This window comes from Coturnix japonica, chromosome 4 (genome assembly GCF_054131305.1).
Source record: "Coturnix japonica strain WE chromosome 4, WE-NBRP24, whole genome shotgun sequence".
Lineage (NCBI taxonomy): Eukaryota > Metazoa > Chordata > Aves > Galliformes > Phasianidae > Coturnix > Coturnix japonica.
Genome location: NC_140666.1, coordinates 24,994,676 through 25,015,551, shown reverse-complemented (window position 1 = coordinate 25,015,551; position 20,876 = coordinate 24,994,676). Strand labels below are relative to the sequence as shown.

Sequence of the window (20,876 nt, the reverse complement as noted above, 5' to 3'; positions counted from 1 at the left end):
GCACCACACAGAACGTGATACCACGTTTTTTGTAGAATTCTTAAGCACTCTTCTGTTTTGTGGGATAAGGAAAAAAACTGAGCATTCACAGCAGTTTGAATGCAAGCAGATTCTGAATCGTATTTAGTGTATAATTACATTTGTCCATCAGATAAGAGTATTTTACTGCCTTGGTTCTCCTAAAAGCTAATGTCTTTGTTTTAGGATATGAGAAATTTACGCTTTGCATTAAAACAAGAAGGGCACAGTCGAAGAGATATATTTGAAGTCCTCACAAAACATGCTTTTCCCCAGTCCCATAACCTGGTAAGTTATATTATTTATAGTACTGGATCATCTTAATGTGGAATTGTTGCCAATTAACTTTAACTGCTGGCCCTAATGGATATCATAACTGCCTAAGAAGAATAACAAGAAAATCTGGTGTCAGTATAGAGTTAATTATTTTGTTTTGCACAGTTAGAACACTTACATTTATGTATCTGTGAAATTATGGATGCTTTATAATGTGCTTCAGGTAAATTGCTGAGCACTTCTGGTTCATATATATATCACTGCTTAGAGACTGTGTGTTGTCCACCCTTGTAAGGAAATATGATAGTACGTGCCTTTCTTGACTTCTTGAAAACATTAAACTACTGGGCAGTCTCTAAGGCAATGATGAATATGAATCAACAAGAGCTTTTCTTCAAAAAATGAAGACATGGCAAAGCAGCACCTGCTTTATTAGCGGTTATTGATGAACTGGACAACTAATGTAGTCATGGATTTGTAGATATTTATTGAGGGGGAGAAAACTGCCCATACCCAAGCATGTCCTTTAGAAGTAGTTGAGCAGCAGTAATGTTTAGCTAACCCTTAGCTGCAGTTTCTTCGCTTGGTAGAGCATTTTGATATTCTTTACGCTAAAATGCTAAAATGATGCTAAATGTAAAATTCAGCTTATGTTTTATTGGGATGCTTATATTTAGGATAATTGTGTAGGAGCTCTCTAACAAAATGTTGGAGTGTCATACTTTTTTAAGAACTTTTCTCAAGGAATTGTTGACTGTATGAAGGTGCAGCAACAGTCTCAGTCCCTTCTCCTAAGGTGCACATGAATCAATGGATAATTCTGTATAAATGTTATACTTGGTAGTGTTGGCCTGTATGACTGACTTCTTGATGTCTGATGTAAGGGGTCTGAAAAGGTTCTTTGTTGTTTCTGGCATTTTATGTGTTGCAAAAATAAATCAATTATTCAAGCATGAATGTGGTCAGTAACTTTGTGTACATCTAACTATATCTTTAGAAGAGAAATGTGAAGCTTTACGCTTGTTTTCTGTACTTCCATTTATAGTTGGTGACTTAAGTCAGCTGTGAGGTAGCAGAGAGCAGTGCTGTTCACTTTGGTTTAATTAATGCTCTTTGCTGTAATAAGTGAATCATTTAACCTTGAAACGTATTTCTGTTCTTGAATAAAAATTAATATGTATTAGTGAGAAACAAGACCAGTTTGTTTGATCTGGACTTTCAGGTTGTTTGTTGATTATGTGTTTTGGCATGGTAGTGATCTGCCATCAAGCTCTACGTATTGATCAGATGTCACAGATGTGAAAGCTGATCAGTGTAGGTTTGGAATTGAAGCAGGATGCCCAAGTAGTTGGAGGATCTCAGTGTTTTTTGTATCCCACCAGAGTCCTCGTTCTGCTTTCCAGGCTGAAATGGGAAGTTTCATTGTCTTCACACCACATGGCAACCCACACTTTATGCCACTGCTTTTGACAGTAAGCAGGATGGATATTCTTTGAGTTACAGCTGTGGACTGTCTTGACTTACGGGCAGTTAGTATTGTGCTTAGATGGTCTTCAGTCCAATCGTGACTTTGAAATAAAGCTTTGAATTTCCAAAGAGTTCAAAAGAGTTTCCAAAAAGTCCAAAGATTCATAAATGAATCTTTTTAATTTTGAGTTCCTTTCTACTGGCGTGTCATTTAATTTCAATCTTGGAATTGACCTATGTCAATTTCCATGGAGTGACTGTGAACAAATTAACTTATAACTGGGTTAGGAGTGTCCTACATGGAATTGTTTTCTGTTGTCCAGCCCAACTACAGGGTTTGGAATAACATCGTGGTGAAATGCAGACTCATGCTGGGCTTTGTCATTGAAAATATCAGTGTTCCTGTCCTGTGGAGGTAGTGAGTAATGTGTGGTAATGTGTGTAGTAACTCTCTACTTATTTACTAATGTCACACTGTGGGTAAGCCTTAGTCTTTACAATGAGCTCAGCAAGTGTTTGATATGTTTGGTGCATTTTCATCCTGCCAAAAATGAGTGTTTTTTGCATGTTTGTTCATTCCTGCTGTATTTTACTCTCTGTGAGTTTTTGAGGCTGCAGGATGAACCGGATAGGGAACTGAAATGAACAAAAGTCAAACAAGGAGTTAAAAATAAGAGCTTTCCCTGAGTCATTTCCTCAGTCTTGTTAGCTTAGCCTGAGGGTGGGGGTGGGGGGTGAGGACATCTGTAGGTGTTCCTTTGCAGATGGATGTGAGTGCGCAGGGAAGATGGGACTGCCTCTTTCTGTGGCTGGTTTAAAACAAGGCTTTGCTTGCTGAATGAGCGTCCGGGCTGTGTGTGTCTGCCTTCTGCTTTGAATGTTCACAACAATTTGTGGCTCTGCAGGCAGCAGGGAGATCTACAAAGATAGCACTGTGGCTTCATGTGACAGCTGGATGAGGATGGCAGCTGTCTGCTACCAAAATGCTGAGGTCTTGCTTTTTTTCTGGTGTTCTGTGCTCTGCCTTCAAGCCCTGCAGTTGGTTCTTCCTTTTAGGTCATGCTGACAGTTGTATAATCACAAAGTAAGCCAGCATAGCTCTCTTATCCAGAACAACATGTTCTGTTTTCTGAGTTAGCCTCGTGCCATTTTTAATAATTTGAGGAGACCTGGTTTGTAATTAGTATGTGTCAGAACCAGTGCAAGGGAAGGGATGATTGGTACAGGGCACAGGGAGGGGAAAAAAAACACCCTATTTTTATTTATTTTGTTAAAGCAGCATTAAGCTGGTAATTTTGCTCAGACCGTGTTGTAGAACTATATCCCAGATCTTTGGCTGGTTCAGCACTGTTCATGCTTATTAATCTCTATGGTGGAAAGGAGGTATCATCAGGAAAGTAAAGATTATGATTGCTTCTGTTTTCTTCATGTTGTCTGCTTCTTAGCCAAGTGGTGGGTAAATATATGGTAAAACATTATTTCTGAATGGAATGCCCTTATTAATTTCAAAGTTTTGCTCTATTACCATCCCAACAGCAGTGTTCGAAAGCCTATAATAAATAACAAATCTCTTCTCAACTGTTTGTCAGTCTCAGTGCTGTCCTTTGTGCTTACTTGCAAAAGCTTTTTCTTGGCTCTCCAGTTTTAACATAGATCAGGTTCACTAACATAATATCTAATAGCTTATCTGACAGCTTAGTTGATGTGGAACAAACAGATGCTGTTCATAGTTCTATCGTGCATTTGCAATCATACGATAATTGGAAGAAAATCTTTGCTGAAATAGTGGCTTTAACTGTTTTAAAACACAACAAACAAACAAAATTATATAAAGCAACATTGTGCATCTGTAGTACCCTACAAAAGGTAAGATATATTTAGCCTCTGTTGTTCAGTTTATGAAGAGCAGCTGCTTCACTTCCTTCCTGATCTTATCTTGAAGCTACGTCACCTTTTTTTTTTTTAATGAGATTATGCACCACGATAATACCTGCACAATATGTATTTATTTCTAACCTTGAGAATTCTGTGGGGTTGCTGGTTTTGATGAGAGACACCATAGACGTACTGTCTGACTTGCTCTGACATAACTAGTTCTCCGGGTAACTTCTAAGGGCCTCAGAGTCAGATTGTGTTGTTACTGGATCTGTAAGGATGATTTTGAGGTAGCAGTGAGACCTGGGATAGGGTCCTGTCTGATGGAGATGTAGAATGCAGCAGGCTGAGATGTGGAAATGACGTGCTAAAGTCAAGGATAACACTACCTTTGTTTTCAAACACCCCAAGAACCTGCCAGTTTTTTCACTAAACTAAAGCCTTGTGGTCTATTTATAAAAAGCATAAACTGGTAAATTAGAAATAGGGAGGGGAAAAAAGTCCTCTTCCCCTGTTTAACTCTTCTTCTCTTTTACTGTGCAGAGATGGGTAGAACTAATAGACTGAACTAATAGATTGGTAGATCTAATAGATGGGTAGAACTAATAGATTGTATGTTGTGTTTATGTTATTATAGTTTTATAAGTGAACACGTAACTATTTGTAGACTGCCTGCCCAGCTGCATTCACATTGCAGCTGCTCTCTCCTTTATCTCACAGAACTACATTGTGTTGTGTATCGTTTGTGATTTTATTTTTGTGTGTGAAAAATGCCAGTGATAAAGTTGATTGTTGAAGGCAAGTACTTAGGCTGTAGGAGGACTGGAAAAGAGACTCTATGTGTTGAAATAGTGGGTTAGCACCTGTGAGGAAGTAAACAGAACTATTTGCACAGTGAAGCTTGAAAAGTAGCTTACAAAAAATATTACGTGCTTGAAAGTCTATTCTTTAGCTGAAGTGTCATCTGCTTTTAGACTAAGGATTTGCAATGAAATCCCAACTTTAATTATATGCCAACAGATTTTAGTCTGATTTTTTCTGAATCTTAACTAATGTATTATGTGTTATTGTTTTTACTAGCTGCAGATATTGATTAGTCATAAGTCTGCCATCCCACAGTTCTTCTAAGTAGTGATTTAATGTTTGTTTTTTCCCTACCTCTTTATTTCTTCTTTCCATTTCTCTTGGTAGCTGAAAAAAAAACAAAAAAACCCACAACTGTAACTGATCTCTTTTGTTCAGTGAATAAGACTTTCAGCAGTAACCAGATTAACTGTATGGAACGCAGTGTAGCATACTGCATATAATTTTTTGTTGCAGTGTAGTCAACCCTTAAGAGACATCTCTTAAGTCATCTGTTGTTATTCCAGCTTTGCTGTTTTCTCTGTAGGTTTCTTCTTCATGTCTTTGGTTTCTTGGTGAATTCTTAGCATAGTTCGTGTTTGGGATGTAGCAAATTCCACTGGGGAGGGGAGGATGGTTCTTTCTGTAAGCCATTACTACTGCTTTCATAAAATCTAAGGAAAACCTTCATGTGCACCTGTGGTACATTTGTGAAGCACTGTATGAAGATACGATCATGGCACCTTAAAACCACGTGGGTCTTTCTGCTTCTTTTTGCTATATTTCCTGGGCTTCTTATCTGTTCAGGTCTGCTCCTGCGCAACTGATTGAGTTCTGGGATGTTCTGCTCAGCATTCAGTTCCTTCTATTAATGTCTTTGCGTAGCCAGGGGACTTTCAGCTGTGCTGTTGCAAATGACGAGGGGCTCTTGAATGCTTTCTGTGTTTCTCTGTTAGCTCGGGACAGCAAATGCTTTTCTACTGTGTTTTGCAACAACTTAGTTTCATGCTCCAGTTGGCATCCAAAGAATTCATAAGCTATGAAAATAATTCATTTCTTTTCAGTGAGAGAGATTCCTAAAATAAACACTGCTTTGGTTTTCATGATGAACTGTAAAAACAAACCAAGCAGAGAAGGATTAACTAGGTAGTGCAGCCTGCTTGGGAGGAGAAGGAAAAACGAGCTACAAGGTATGAGGAAGTTGTTAGAATCCTGAGTAATGGTGCTGTGTTTTATAAATGAGACTGGAGAGTGGAAAAGCAAAGAAAAGTGAAAGTAGGTAGTGGAACCCACCACCAGCATACGTGGTTTCAGTTTCACTGGCATCTTTTTAATCTTCATGAAGTATAAAAGCAAACCAGATATCAGGTAGTAAGAATCAATTGGAGATGGGTTGTAAAATGCTTGCTGCTTTCAATTTAGTATCTAGTACTTTAAGTAGTGATTGCATCTGTACCTGTTGGAGAAATCTTGATGAGAAAACAGCATTTTATTTAGTTGAGGATATGAAATGTTAGAAAGAAACTAATATAAGCTATTTTAAAACATTTCACAAACAAACTAAAAAAATCCATCCACTTGGTAATTTTTTAGCAGTTTGTCATTTCTGCTTTTAAGTACTATCGTGGTTCTGTTATTTTATTTATTTGATTGCACTGTTTCTTATTTCTTGCTTTTTGCTTTGTGATGTTTTGTATTAAATTTAAGTGGGATAGAGTGAGGTTGGTAAGGAAGTTGGTCTCGTTTCATGGTGGGTATTAGGGTGTAACTGATGATGATGAGCCTTTGTGTTTGTCAGCTTCACTTTGGTTAATAAGCTTCCTTTACATCCTACAGCTTTTTTTTGCCTTTGCAAATGAAGAAAAGTTCTCAGAAAATGGATGGATGGTGTATAATCCAATGTCTGAATACAGGAGACAAGTGAGTTACTTAAGTCTCATTTGCCTGGTCCTTTCCTATCTGAAACCTTGCATAGAAGAATTATTTTCCTGTAGATTCCTCTTTTGGAGCACAGGGAGCTGAGAAGTGGAGAAAGCAGAAATGTGAGGAAGAAAATACTGGAAGAGTTAAGATTAAAATGGAAAGTAGAATCTCGTAGGAAGGTTAGGGTTTGCTCTTTGAAAGAAGTTATTAATACCACTTACAATGTGCCTCTGTTAAGTAGACTGGGGGGAGGAGAGGGATTGAAAGTGACAAGTATGCAGCTAAAGTGTCCCGAGTATAAATTTGATTTTATCTTATTCTTCCAGAAATATAATATTAATTTCGAAAAATCTTTACAGAAACAGTATTGCTTAAATAAGTTATTGATGTCTGCCAGTATTCTGCCCTGCTCTTAGAACAGCTGTGGAAAAACATTAGTGATACAGGATGTTGTTTAATTTTAACTTGTGTAATAGTCTTACTATTGGACAATTGATACTTATTTATTTTTGCTTTAAATACTACAGTAAGAATGGCCTTTCTTTTCTTTCTATGTCTTTTTAATGGGATAAGGTGTATCCAGGCTTTCACGTGATCTATTTGGTTCAAGGTAGAGGCTGAAAACATCAAAAAAGTTAAGATGCAAATGCCTGCACAAACCCTATTTTGTGTGCATATGAGGAGAGCTGATCAGTCTTTTACAATTTCCTGACTGCTGTTTGTGAAATACTTTACTGAGCAGACTGACTAAATGTAGTTTCTTAGATTCAGGGCAGCCTCCCTACTGATTTTTATTTATTTATTTACTTTAATTGAAGGTAATATCAGACTACAAGGAAGAAAGACTGAGATCAGACTTCTTCCCTCCCTCTTTTCAGGGCCACAATTTCTTGTCAGCAGGCAAAATAGAAAGCTGGTGCTTTGAGGGAGAAGAGGAAGTAATTGTCTTTCCCCAGTCCCATCTACTGTTTTGAAGCAGTGCTATAATTGGGTTACACTGGGAGCTTGTTGCCACCATGTGGCTGTAATACCATCATGAAGTTAGAGAGCAGATTCATTAGTTGTACAGTCAAATACATGTTGAAAAATTTTGTTCCCTTTTAGGGACTTCCTAATGAACGGTGGCGAGTAACATTTATTAATGAACATTATGGACTATGCGATACATATCCATCACTCCTTGTAGTGCCATATAATGCAACAGATGATGACCTTAAGAAAGTTGCTGCATTCAGGTCCCGAAATAGAATCCCGGTGAGTATTAATTGCATGATGAAACTGTCTTTCAGCGTAGCTAGTTTTAAGCATGCAGCCAAACAGCATTTTGCTGAACATGAGAACATTCATTTGGAAATGATTATGGTAAAGTAGCTTTGATTGGCTTAAGTTTTTCTTACTACTTAAAGCTAGTGTGGTGGCCAAGATTCATTTCTGTTATCCCCCGTGACAATCATGCATTCCAGCTTCACTGGTTTTAACTTGATTTGTCTAGTAACAACTGCCAGTGATGCAGATTCCCTTTTCTTAATGAAGTATGAGCCTAGGATAGTCATCTGTACTAGTTCATTGTTGGATGTGCATGAGACGTGATAGCAAATGTTATCCTTATCATGGGTAAACAGTGCATGGCATTTAAAGTTCTGATGGTCAGACCTAAAACAAAACCTCATGCATAGTCTCTACAGGAAGTTCTTGGACTTCTTAGTCCTGTCTAATTTTAAATTGGGCTGTAGAATGTGAGCTAAACCCATTTGACTCTTTGGGTATGTTTCTGTAACTAAAATATTCTTTCATAATAGTTCACTGTTGCCCATGTCTTAAGATGCCCGTCCTTAATGGTTAGAATTCATTCCTGGGGCAACAAAGCAGTGAAGGCAGCAGGCACTGTGCCTCAGAATCCCTCCTTTGTAAAGGGGACCAAGGAAGGAAATACACCTCAAGGACAATGGGAAACATTCAAACTACTGCCGAAAGGTTTCAGAATTAATTGTGAAAGCTGAAACACGTTAGAAAAAAATGCATTAGATTTTACAAGCATATATAACTTCAGGGAGAGTTAAATATGTCAGAGAATGAACTCTTTTAGAGTTGATTAAATTTTATGAAACTTGGGGGAATTAGAGATGTTTGGGAGCTAAATTTTGAAGAAACAAAATGCGACTAGTTAACTTTTATATTACCTGTATCTAAGGAATGTGATTTTTTTAAGTTACAGCTTGTAGTGAAATTTATTTCTTCTAATATGTTTTTTGGGATGTGACTAGGTTCTGTCATGGATTCATCCAGAGAATCAAGCTGTTATTATGCGCTGCAGTCAACCCCTGGTTGGAATGAGTGGGAAGCGAAATAAAGATGATGAAAGATACCTTGATATAATCAGAGAGGCTAATGGACAGATCTCAAAGCTGACCATCTATGATGCAAGACCCAATGTCAATGCAGTTGCAAACAAGGTAATTGGATTGCTTAGTGGCCTTACTTGTGAAGGAAGATGCAGTGAGGACTTCATTTCGAGTTTTCTTTGAAGAGGTTTTTCAAAACAGTAAAAATCTTACTGTAGATAAATTTACATAATCGAAATAATGAGGCTTAAGACCGTGAAAGAACATGAGTGCCTAAAGTGGGTCATGAGTAGGGTTTTAAGACCATATATGGATTTCAAGACGCTCTACCCTGTGTTATTAGTCAAGCATAGCCTTGTAGCATCTGCGTAAATTCTATTCTGAAAAAAGTGTATATAAAGCAAAGTTCGTTGGTAGGCATCTTTTTGTTTGGTTCTTTTTAACCTGTACACAAACCACTTCAGACTTATCCAAGCATGCAGCAAATAAAGAGAAAACAATCATGAACATTTGGTTTACACTCTAAACAGGATAAGCATAATCCTGAATATTTGCATTCTTCCATAGGTACCTGTTGATAATAAGTGCAGTTACAAAAAGTATTTCCATCTGACAAAATGACTCTGTTCAAATCTGTCAGCAAAGCCCAAATGGAATCAGAATGAAAGGTGTCCCTGTAGCTTATTTCCGCCTCCAGCTCTCCTACCCCACCCTGGCGAGGTCTGGATTGTTCAGGCGTGATCAGATAATGCTGGTCACAGAGTGTCAGTTTTATATTAGCCATAAAGCACTGAAGGCATAATTGTACTCCTTGCTTATATAGAAACTCTGATCACGCTGTGGAGGTGAAAGGCACGCGTTTAATTTTCTCTTTCTTTATAAGTCACTGTACCTGCTTCCCTCTCAGGTACTGTGATGGCCTCCAGAAGGCCACTGGTAACATAGTCTGCCTCAGCAGAGAGGCAGCAGCAGGGCAAGGAAGGTTCACTGTTACCCAGTGAACTTCAGGTGCAAGTGACAACAACAAGCTCTGGTACTTACTAGTGAAATGTGATTCTGTGCAGCAAAGAGTGTGAGACAGGTGAGCTCAAGAGGGCTTGAGATCTCAATGAAACAGAGTTGGCTTATTCATCGGTCAGAATCAAACGGTAAGGAGGAGTTGCTGTAGTCCTAATGCTAAAATTACAACCATTCTATACTTGTGCTTCAGGATGCTCAAAGGAAAGAGACAAACAGTTATTGCTTCCTTTAGTAGAGAGCCTGGTAGCTCTGAGAATATCCACACATCTGAGAAAGGAGGTAGAGAGAGCATAGAAGAGGGATATGATGCGACCAAACAGAAATGTAGGTGGTACTAATGGGGAAAGGCTGTGCTGTACTTTAGCTTGTTGTCTGATGTGTAATTGGTGGCAGTAATGGCTTATAAACACAGTAACTATTTACCACAATTAATGGCATGGCACGTCTTTCCTGTCTATAGGAAGCACTTTGGTTTTGCAGCTATCTTCAGAAGATCTCATCCGTGGCATTGTCCTAAAATAAGTGTGGTTTTTGTCCTGCCTTTGTCACCATGTGCATCCTCTGCTATGGTGGTGAAGAAATGCTTTGAGAGAGCAGCAGAATAATAGACTTCTTTTGACTATGTGACTTTCCAGTTTCTTGGTGATCTTAACATTTAGCCTTCAGTAATTAGAAAAAAAACTGATGGTAGGATTGTTACTTTAAAGTAAACTTCAATATTTTTACTTCGTTACTTCTTAGAGGCTGATGCTAATATTCTTAAACTTAATTCTTAATTTTAGCTTAATCTCAAGTGAACTCTAAAATTTAATTCTACTTGGCCAAACATCTTACTGTTTTTATGTACTCCAGTATCAGTTCAAATTTCAATATTAAATAACTAGATGGTGTAAGCACAATAAAGATTATATATACATATGTATGTGTGTGGGTGTATATGTAAATATAGCAAATTTGCACTGGAAAATGTAAGATTTGCTCTCGTTTAAATTACTGGTGTACAGAAGTAGAAAAATCCTTTTGATTGAATTTCTGTCTAATTAGCATAGAAACAAAGATATCAGCAACTTTATTCCCAGAAAGTGCTGATCTAGAATGTTACAAGTAACTGCTGCTTTGTGTGATGTACTCTACGTTTTAATTTAACCTTTATAATTTGCCGGAGAAGAAAGTTGATTTCTTTTGTACTCAGAATCTTCAGTTTGCTTAATCTCTTGTGGGAAAAGTAAACAGAAATGATACAAAAAACATTGGTGTTGTAATGTTTGTCAAGGAAAACCTGTTTACCACGATGAGTCTTAAAAGTAATAAGGAAGGTACAAATGTCTTTTATTCTGAAAGCACTCTGAGTCTTGACTCAGTGCCAGCCCACTGTACTTAACCTGGCAAGTTTAATCTCATTCAAAGGCTTCCAGGCCCAATGCTATGAACAACTTTTTAGTCTTAAATTAATTCATTTCCCCATTTAGGGTTGTTCCCTGAGGTTTTGAAGGGACTGACAGTAGTTTGAATGTCTTTCTGGTCATCTATTATATACTTACATATTTTGTCTTTTTGGAGGAATGGAAGTATAATGTTTTCTGCAGCATTTGCTCTTTCTGAGCTTTCAACTGAATGTGTTGTTTTAAGCAAGCAAACAACTGAGTGAAATTATATTTCATTTTCTAGTTATGCAACATAAAGTATCCCTCCATTGCTCTTGTGTTAAAATGCAGCTATGACAGTGTATGTACGACTGAAGTTAATTTTACATTTCTTGTTTATAGGCAACTGGTGGCGGATATGAAAGTGAAGATGCATATCCCAATGCAGAGCTTTTCTTCTTGGACATTCACAATATTCATGTCATGAGGGAATCCTTGAAGAAATTGAAAGACATTGTTTATCCTAACGTGGAAGAGTCTCACTGGTTGTCAAGTCTGGAATCAACCCATTGGTTAGAACATATAAAGGTGATTTTTAGCTGTCTATTTGAAATAAATTAAGTTCGTATTTACTAATTGAACTTAGAACTTTTTTGCATCGAGTACAGCTGTGCAGAATTATTAGTGTATTATGTAATGAACCCTACTTAACATTTTCATTTTAAGTTAATATTTGGAAAATAAGCCTATTAGAATGGTAGAGGTGCCTTTTTCTAACTGTGATACTTGAGTAGTTTAGTTCAAAGGAAAGAGCCAAATGAAATACAAAGTTTATAGAGAATAATTCCAATGGTAAATCCTCTATTTCTTTTAAAAAGAAGCTTATGTTCTTCATTTTATCAAGGTTACTGTTTTCTGTCCCATTTTTTAAGAATTTCCTGTGAGATAAATTAGATCTTACTAAGGTATTAGGGAACCAATCTGTTCCTCTATTTTTATACAATAAATTTACTTTATCTCCTAGAAGATTCTTTTCCAGTTAATTACACCATGCTCTGTAGGTCTTTTAATGGAAACAGTATCAATGTAGATACTCTCTAGATAAAAAGAAATCAATTTATTTTCTTAGAGTGATAACACTGATCTCCTTTGTTTGGTGTCTGTTCCTCTTTGTTAGCTTGTCTTGACAGGAGCTATTCAAGTGGCAGACAAGGTATCCTCAGGAAGGAGCTCTGTGCTGGTTCACTGCAGTGATGGCTGGGACCGAACAGCACAGCTGACATCACTGGCCATGTTGATGCTTGACAGCTACTACAGAACAATTGAAGGCTTTGAAGTTCTAGTGCAAAAAGAGTGGATAAGCTTTGGACACAAATTCGCATCGGTAAGAACTGGAAGATAATCACAAGGGCCATGCTACATTACCATTGTATAGTGTTTCCAATGTTAAACTACTCATTGTGGCAGCGCTGGATAATTCTTCTCGTTTTGGGGGATTCTGACTTAAAACGTATCTACGTAGAAATGAACAGAGCTTTTTTGTTTGGGACCTGTCTGATTTTTGGGTTAGGCCAGGAGTCGGACTCAGTGATCCATGTGGGTCCCTTCCGGCTGGAGATATTATGATTCTATGGTGGCCTCCCAGCTGTTCCAGAAAATAATAAAATTGGGTTGGGATTTGAGGCTTTTTTCTTTCCCTTATCCCTGCTTCCCCCACATATGGACTACTGTAAGTGTCATGGGAGGCAGCTGAACAAGTCTGAGCAATGCACTGGGTGATGTTTTCAATACTTCATCTCAAATGTTGTAGAAATTGTTATAATAGATATAAAAAGGCTGTCACTGGTAACGTCAACTCTAGTTCTGTTCTGTCTTTTTCTAGGTACTTAGAAGATAAGGGGAGATTGTAGCTGTATGTATTCAGACTGTGTGGAATGCAAAGTCTAGGGCACTGGTGTGTTAGGAAACTTTTCGGACTCTTAGTGGAACTTCTCTTCTTAAATTTGGCTGCAGGAGATCTGTATGAGGGACCTGGGGAAGCAAAATAGCTGGTGAATGTACTGCAGTATCCAGCTTGCAGCATAGCTTGCTAAGTGGAATGTCATTGTTCTAATGATGAATTCTATTACAAGAAATATGAGATAGGGAATAAATTACAAATGAGAAGATACTCGGGCCCATACCAGTCCTTAGCAAGATCCTATAACTGCTGGCTAAAGTGGACTTTCCTTACTGAACATGTAAGACTGCTAATAGATATCACTTAATTTAAACTGTGAAAACTGGAGGCCAAGGAGGGACTATTTGTGTGTTTTAACTCCTTACTCTGGATGCAACCCCTCATTTCCCTTCATTTCCTGCCATTCAGTTCTATTATTTCAAGTTACCTTGTACATTATTAGATATTACAGGGAGATGTAATGGTTTCATCACTTTTCGTGCCCTTAGGACACATTCTGCCTGCTATCTTACAGGCAGATTGACAACATCGTAGTTCAACATACATGCTCTTCCTTGGTATCCTCCAGGCAAGTATGTTCAAGTAGAATGAGAGGAGTTACAAAATCTGTTTTCCTTGAATCTCCATCTGTTTTCAACTCTTAGATGTGGAAAGGGGATATCTTTTACTGAACTTACTATTTTTCATCTGTGAGGAGAATGCCTTTGATTGCTACATTGGTTGCTTTTTCAGAATAAGGTGGATCTCCCAAATTTGTACAACGTGTGTGAGTTTTCTGTCAAGAATATGAACATTTCTCCATGCTCTGTTCTGTTCCCTGTCCATCTCAGGTTATGTCATCAGATTCAAGCGTGGAGATGGGCAGAGAAGATAGTGTAGATAGTTCCTATGATACAGGATCTCTAGAGGCCATAATTACAAAAGAAGACAAAATATATGGCTTGGATTTTGATAGTGTGTAAATGTAGTTCAAAATATCTTATTTGTGATGTAATGAATGATTTATGGATTAATAATTCTGTTTTTCCATTAACTAGCACTTTGTTTTTTAATAACAGGACAACTTTGGAATATCTTTGCAGTAGTTCCCTGAATCTCTCCTCCATGATACAATAACGAATGCTGAAAACAGGGTGCTCTATTACAGAAGTGGTTACGTTCTATTGTAAAATAAGAAACAGTGTCTGTTGGCCATAAAATGTGTTGTTTTGGTTAACAAGAGGCCCCATTGCTTTGTTTCAGAGAATAGGGCACGGTGATAAAAACCATGCTGATGCAGACAGATCGCCCATCTTCCTGCAGTTTATTGATTGTGTCTGGCAGATGTCTAAACAGGTACGTTATGTCATTCTTCAGGTGGTAAGGCTTTTAGGGGTTACTGAATTCAAAACTTAGATCTTTAAACAACTGAGCAAAAAAGTATTTCAGGAAGACAGCATACCTCTGCCCCAACGCTCTAGGCAGAAATAGTATGTTTGCTTTTAAGGCACGCCATTTCTCTTTCCTATTTCTATAAATTGTATACAGGCTGTGTTTATGCTGCTTCATATCAGGCACTGTTCTTGCAGGCAGGGAGTGTGTACTGGAGATTGTGACCAACTGGCTTAGCCTAGGGCCTGCTTGTTTCATTTCATCGTTTTCTGTGAAGCTGTTCCTTCATATACCTGGGCAGTGTTGTTTCATCAGAGCTTAGAAAGGGAGGTGTTGATTGTTGTGATTTAAGCATCTCTTCACTAAGTAGTGAAACAAAGCAGTCAATTTTGTCTGTTTAGGGCCAGGAATTAGGAGCTAAACCAGTTTCTTGTTTGATGTTGCACTATTAAGTGTGCAGTATGAATATCATTCTCTCTAGTACACATAAATATGATTGTAACAATTCAGAAATGTATTCTTTTTAGAAACTAGAGGCAACCAGAACATTTTGAGTGCATAGTTCTTAATGGCTAGTTTAAGGAAGTTCTTCACTAGGAGAGTGGTTAGGCCCTGGAACAGGCTGCCCAGGGAGGTTGTGGATGCCCCGTCCTTGGAGGTGTTCAAGACCAGGTTGGACGGGGCCCTGGGCAACCTGATCTAGTAAAGGTGTATGTTTGGTGGCCCTGCCAGGCAGGGGGGTTGGAACTACATGATCCTTGAGGTCCCTTCCAACTCGGGTCATTCTGTGATTCTGTGAATGCTTCATGATTTCTGAACATTTATTCTGCCATGTAGTAATGAAAGTGTTGTCTTAAATTTTTCTTAAATGTTTTCAGGCTTCTAAATGCCTTCATTTGTCTCCTAACACTCTCTGCTTTTGCAATTAAAGAACAAATTGTCTTTTTCTGTTATTAGTTTCCTACAGCCTTTGAATTCAATGAACAATTGTTGATTACAATCCTGGATCACTTGTACAGCTGCCGGTTTGGGACTTTCTTATACAACAGCGAGTCTGTTAGAGAAAAAGAGGTCAGTCATACCACTGATTGTTTCATTGCATTGCTGTGTTGTCTGCAGATGATGACAATAAATGCTGACTCTATTCTATTATATTCCTTGTATGTTAGTGTTCCTGAACTGGCCTTATTGCAGAATAGAGTACATGGTAAATGCCTTGGTTTTGGTAGCTTAAAGGCTATGCTGTCACTGCAATACTTGTAAAACAAACAAACCAGTTTTATTGTATTAGAAATATTCTTAACTTACTGTGCTTTTAAGTAAATCCTAAATGTTATTTTTAGACTGCAACTATGACTTCTTTGGTTTCCCTGATTCTGTGCAAATGTTTATGGTTCTTATTTCAATTTCTTTTCAGAAAGTGACTGAAAAAACATTATCACTGTGGTCTTTAATAAACAGCGACAAGTCTAAATACACCAATCCTTTTTATAGTAAAGAACTAAACAGAGCTCTCTATCCAGTAGCCAGCATGCGTCACCTTGAGCTCTGGGTCAATTACTACATCAGATGGAACCCAAGAATCCGACAGCAAGTAAGTAAATTGTCTAAAACATTTAAAGACTTCGGAAGTAATTTTTGTGTTAAAACTGCTATGTAGAATAGTATCTGTAATCTAATATATATATATATATATATTTTCTAACATGCTGTTTGTAAGGATGGGAGGAGGAAAAAAGATGAAAGTGCTGATTTAAATGGTGGGGTTTTTTGTTGTTGTTTTTATCACCCAACTCGTCTCAGAACATTGAGCTGGTTTCACTGCTTAGGATCAAGTCATCTTCAAATTCCTTCTGTCCCCTTTCCTTGGAAGTACATTCTTAATGGTACTGGATGTTACCAGAGGGTGAATGACAAGACTTAGTGCTTACTGAACCCTGAGGAGTAGAAGCGTTGGCACCACAAGTTTGCTTCATTGCATTTGCCTGTTCTTTCACCCTTTTCTGGCAGATAATACAAAGTCTTTTACAAAGTAAGATGACCTTATCACTTAGTCTTCTAAAACTGCTGTTTGCATTGATGACTATTGATAAGTTTTGGTTTGTTTTTTGCTAAAGCTTTGACCTGTTGTTTACACTGTATAAACACTGGAGAAAAGCTATTATGGATAATTTTACAAGTGAATCAGATTAGTAATCCAGGAACACTCTTATCAAATTATGTTTGTTCTTGATATATAAATGCTCAATTTTTTGTTATAATCTTGCTAAAAATCTAGGCAAAAAGATAGTGTACAGAGACTTATTTGTCTTGCTTGACGACCTGCATAGCTTTGAGTATAAGGCAGAGGAGCAATTTCTTTGACAGAAGCAGTGTTCACAATTCAGATTCTGGAATGAATCAAGCAATGCAGTTCCTCTTCTGCAGCTGATCTATATTATTTTCAGCACTCCAGAGGCTGTAAGAGAGCCAGACAGTATTGCTATATTTTGTTAGGAGTTTGTTGCCAGTTTGAATTTCAGGTTCTCATTTGAAGCTTCTGTTGCTTGCTGTGCAGGATGAAGGCGTTTTGTCAAAAGTGAATCCAATGATTAAATTTAGAACATGAAGGCTTATGGGGCATAAAAAATTAGCTGTAAATCAACTTGGAAATTCTTTGCCATTATTCAGGAAAGGCTTTTGGAAGTAGTTTCCTACTAAAAATACAGACCTATGTGATACAATATTCTGTGCTTTTGCTAGTGGCCCCTCATTTTCACCATATTTAAGTGCAAAACACAAGCAGTTGTTCTCTTGCACATGAAACTTAAGTATCTGAGTAGTGAATGTGTAGCTTAAGCCAGTTTTTTGAGATGACCCTGTTAGTGTTAGAAGCGTGCTGGGGCTATCAGACTTGTGTCTAGTGAAGAGTCTACTCTGTCACAAGCTGCATCATTAACCCTGTGTCTCTCATCCTAGTAACTAGACTCAGTCATTGATCCTACTTACACATTTGCTTCAATACTTATCACCTCCTTTATCTGGGGCACCTAGGGAATGTTGCGTCTGAGACTGAGTGATTCAGGTGATCCTGAACTGGTTGTGTATTTAAATTTGCTTCTGCAACTTTGTTGTTGTTAACTCTGAGGGGTTAATTGAGAAAGGGTAGAAACTTCTTGACGGGTGGATAGAACTAAGTAAGCTCAGGCTCTGTGTCTGCTTTGGGCATCCATGTAAAGTAAGCTAAGCTTAAAATAGGTATCGTTAAGGTACTGTGGCTGTGAGTGGTCTGTTGTGCTCTGAGAGTTCACAAAGTCGTGTATTTTTTCTCCATTTACATACAGTTGCAAAGTTACTATTTAAGAATTGAAGTGAACTTTATCAGTAAGGGCAGATACTCAAACTGAAGGTTTCATCTTCATCTGATCAGCAGAGCCAAAGATCTTCAGCTTGGCTAACCATTTCTTTTTCAGGGAAGACAAAACATTTGCTTGTGTGGATGTATTTGGACTACAGTGATAAAGGACTAACACTGATCTCTTTCTAGCAGCCAAATCCAGTGGAGCAGCGTTACATGGAGCTCCTTGCGTTGCGAGACGATTACATGAGGAGACTTGAAGAACTACAGATCACAAATAACTCTAAGATATCCAACTCATCAGCCTCGTCAACGTCTCCCTCACAAATGATGTCCCACGTACAAACACATTTTTGAAGAAAACGTTGGCTTCTTTCTATATCATAATAGCAAGTGGTGCTTAACATAGATCTAAGAGTATAAAGAAGAGTATTTTAATGCCTTACGTTAGATTGTCCTAACACAAAGTATTTTAGACTGTCTTCATTCGAGGAGGACTTCAGAACAAAACCAACTCTTCCATTATGTGCCTTTCGGAACCTGTAAACTGGGAACAGGAATAATTGACTTCTAGTTACAGAGTACTTTAGAGTTATTTTGGAAAGTCTGGTACAGTTTGAAATGAAATTGATTTATTGTTTTCATAAGAATGCTTTAATTTATTACATTATAGGTCTGTCCTTCCTGTAAGGGAATTCATGAGCAGTCTTGGATATTGTGAATAAAACCCATTAACATCAAGAGGAATATTCAAATCGTGTAAAAGTAACCACGTGTCTATTCCTGTTAGGAATACGGCTGTGGACTTGGTGAGGCAAAAATAAATCACGTGGTGAGATTTCAGAGGGAAGTTACGAAGTTAAAATGTTCTGGTTATCCGAGAGTTCCACGTTTTCTTGCTCCAAAATAAATGAAAAGATGGAAGGATCTAGTTTTAATTAAACAGTGCAGGTCGCCCAGCAGGTATCAAAAGAAAAGATGGTTTTTTATTGTATTTTTTTAAGAGATGACAGTTGCACTGGATTCTGAGAGGTCCTGTTTTGCAGTGTATTACAAATGATCGCTATTGGCTGTATTGACTTTATGGATTAATACAGAACAAAACATTGCTAAATAAGGTTTATAGAGTTAAAAGCAGATCCCCAGGGATGCTGCCTAAATATCCAGCAACAGCCATTGTATTAAAGCTCGAGTACGTCTTATAAAAATAAATGTGCCTGTTTAGAGGAGCTTTTATACCAAAGTAGGCAAAAAAAAAAAAACTCTATCAGTTCTGAATACTGTTGAAAACGTGTAAATTTCTACTCTGCTGTTCACTGTATATTTAACTTTTGTTTAATGAATTTATTCTTAAATATTTAAGGGACTTCAGTATAGGAGATCTGCATAGAGTGCGTGCACTTGCACTGAACCCTCCACTGAGTTCTAGTTTGAGGTCTTTATTTCAGAGGCGTTTTATAAACCTTTAACTTGCTCTTTTCAGGTATTTTGTAATAGTTGCAAGCATTTCTTTATGACAGACAGACCTTGCTACCCGATATTTAATTAGGATATTGCATATTCCCACAGGTTTAATGATATTCAGGCAATCCAGGAAATTTTGCATTTCCTAATTTGTAGAGCACTCTGCTATTGTTATTTGAAATGAAATGTTCTGATGCTCGAGGCTTCTGTCACTGTAAATTATTGTACATGCAGTGAGTTTGGATCAGCAGGATATAATAGTATTATATATAAATTAAGGTGCGTGTAAGTATACATGATATAGTTTTATTAGAAATTCCGCGAGTTTATAATGTGTAAATATTTTGCATACAAAAACTAAGTTTAAAGCTATAATTCCACAGAGTCAGTCAAAGTTTAGAGGGATATTTTTTAGGAGCAGTGTTTTTTCTTTCAAAGGAATTAGAATGTGCTGCCTCTCCATTTGCTTCAGCGCAGACACGGAGTTGCACTACTTTATGTTCAGGGAAGCTCAGAGCATACAGCGCGTGTGCTCTAAAATGCACACGACTTATTTCTTTGTCCTTTAAATTTCATTTTCCCTTCAGTATTTTTCACTGTGGTTTCCAAACCAACAAGAAATGCCGTGATCCCAAAGCTTGGCTCGTTGAGGTAAACAAGATGCATTTATTTCAGATGAAGGAAGATACTCGGCTGAGATACACTTTTGAGAACTATGCATATTCTGGTATATTTTGCCTTTTACTTGTAGTTTCTATATGTATATAGATACGTATATATAAAGCTAATTTTATTAGAATATTTAATGTTTCTGTATTTGAGTTGAGTACATCGGTGACATCTCTGAGCGGTGTGGGGAAGTTCAGAAGGTATAATTCTACACTACACGATAACCTGTTGTGTGTGGGGAAATGTAACATAATGGAAAGATCTTTATGCGCTCAGTTCATTACTTAGATTCCATTCTTCATATTGCTGGTTTGGATCAGTGTTCATAGGAAGCTCCTTTCCATCCAGATGAGTATTTGGGCTGTCATTTGGCATTGTGATGTGAGCCTCCCCAGGTCCGAGCCAGGAAGTTCCTGAGGTGGTGAATAAGGAAGTGATGGGCAATGACTGCCAGTTTTGGGAGAGGGAGAGCTGGGCTGTAGCCAGCAGCAGCTACAGCTCCGTGCTGTCCTTTGTGAAACACTGGCCTGAGCTCTGTTACTGTGTTATTGTTTTATTTCTCTTGTATCCTTCCTTCCACGGACCCTGTTTTGTACTGGGAAGTTACTGCAGACTGCCTTCTTCCTTTGCTGCATGCCTTATCCATCCCAGCATCCCCGTTATGAGTGTTACCTACGAAAGCCTCGCACACTGCCTCCTTTGGAAGTATGTTGGAGCTCGGTTTGTACGGTGTCACACTTGAGCCCCGGGCCTCTTGCAGCAGAACCGTGAGGCGCCGGGCGATGAGAGCCGCTCTGAAGCGGGGCGGGAGGGGAGCCTGGGCTCCGTGTGCTCTGTATGTGCGTGGATGGGAATAAAGAAATAAAGGTTTCTAGATTTCTCTTTACAATCATTCTGCTCCTTCCGCCGCTTCCCTCGGGCCGGGCCTGCCCCGCTCCCACCCGGCG

General features: G+C 38.1%; 1 protein-coding gene across 12 annotated transcripts in view; it reads left to right on the top strand.

The window, feature by feature from the left end:
* MTM1 (myotubularin 1) overlaps window positions 1-20,818 on the top strand; it is a 31,276-nt gene extending 10,458 nt beyond the window's left edge. For 8 of the 12 annotated variants that reach the window (XM_015860763.3, XM_015860765.3, XM_015860760.3 and 5 more), the window contains 10 exons: window positions 205-306; window positions 6,316-6,399; window positions 7,507-7,656; window positions 8,667-8,855; window positions 11,531-11,716; window positions 12,306-12,512; window positions 14,331-14,423; window positions 15,417-15,530; window positions 15,877-16,053; window positions 17,986-20,818. In XM_015860763.3, the coding sequence (XP_015716249.1) occupies window positions 205-306; window positions 6,316-6,399; window positions 7,507-7,656; window positions 8,667-8,855; window positions 11,531-11,716; window positions 12,306-12,512; window positions 14,331-14,423; window positions 15,417-15,530; window positions 15,877-16,053; window positions 17,986-18,153 (1,470 nt within the window). In that variant the 3' untranslated portion in view covers window positions 18,154-20,818. The remainder of the gene's footprint in view (window positions 1-204; window positions 307-6,315; window positions 6,400-7,506; window positions 7,657-8,666; window positions 8,856-11,530; window positions 11,717-12,305; window positions 12,513-14,330; window positions 14,424-15,416; window positions 15,531-15,876; window positions 16,054-17,985) is intronic. The other 4 variants (XM_085546382.1, XM_085546384.1, XM_015860762.3 and 1 more) reach the window with 1 other exon arrangement.
* The last annotated feature ends 58 nt before the right edge of the window (window positions 20,819-20,876 follow it).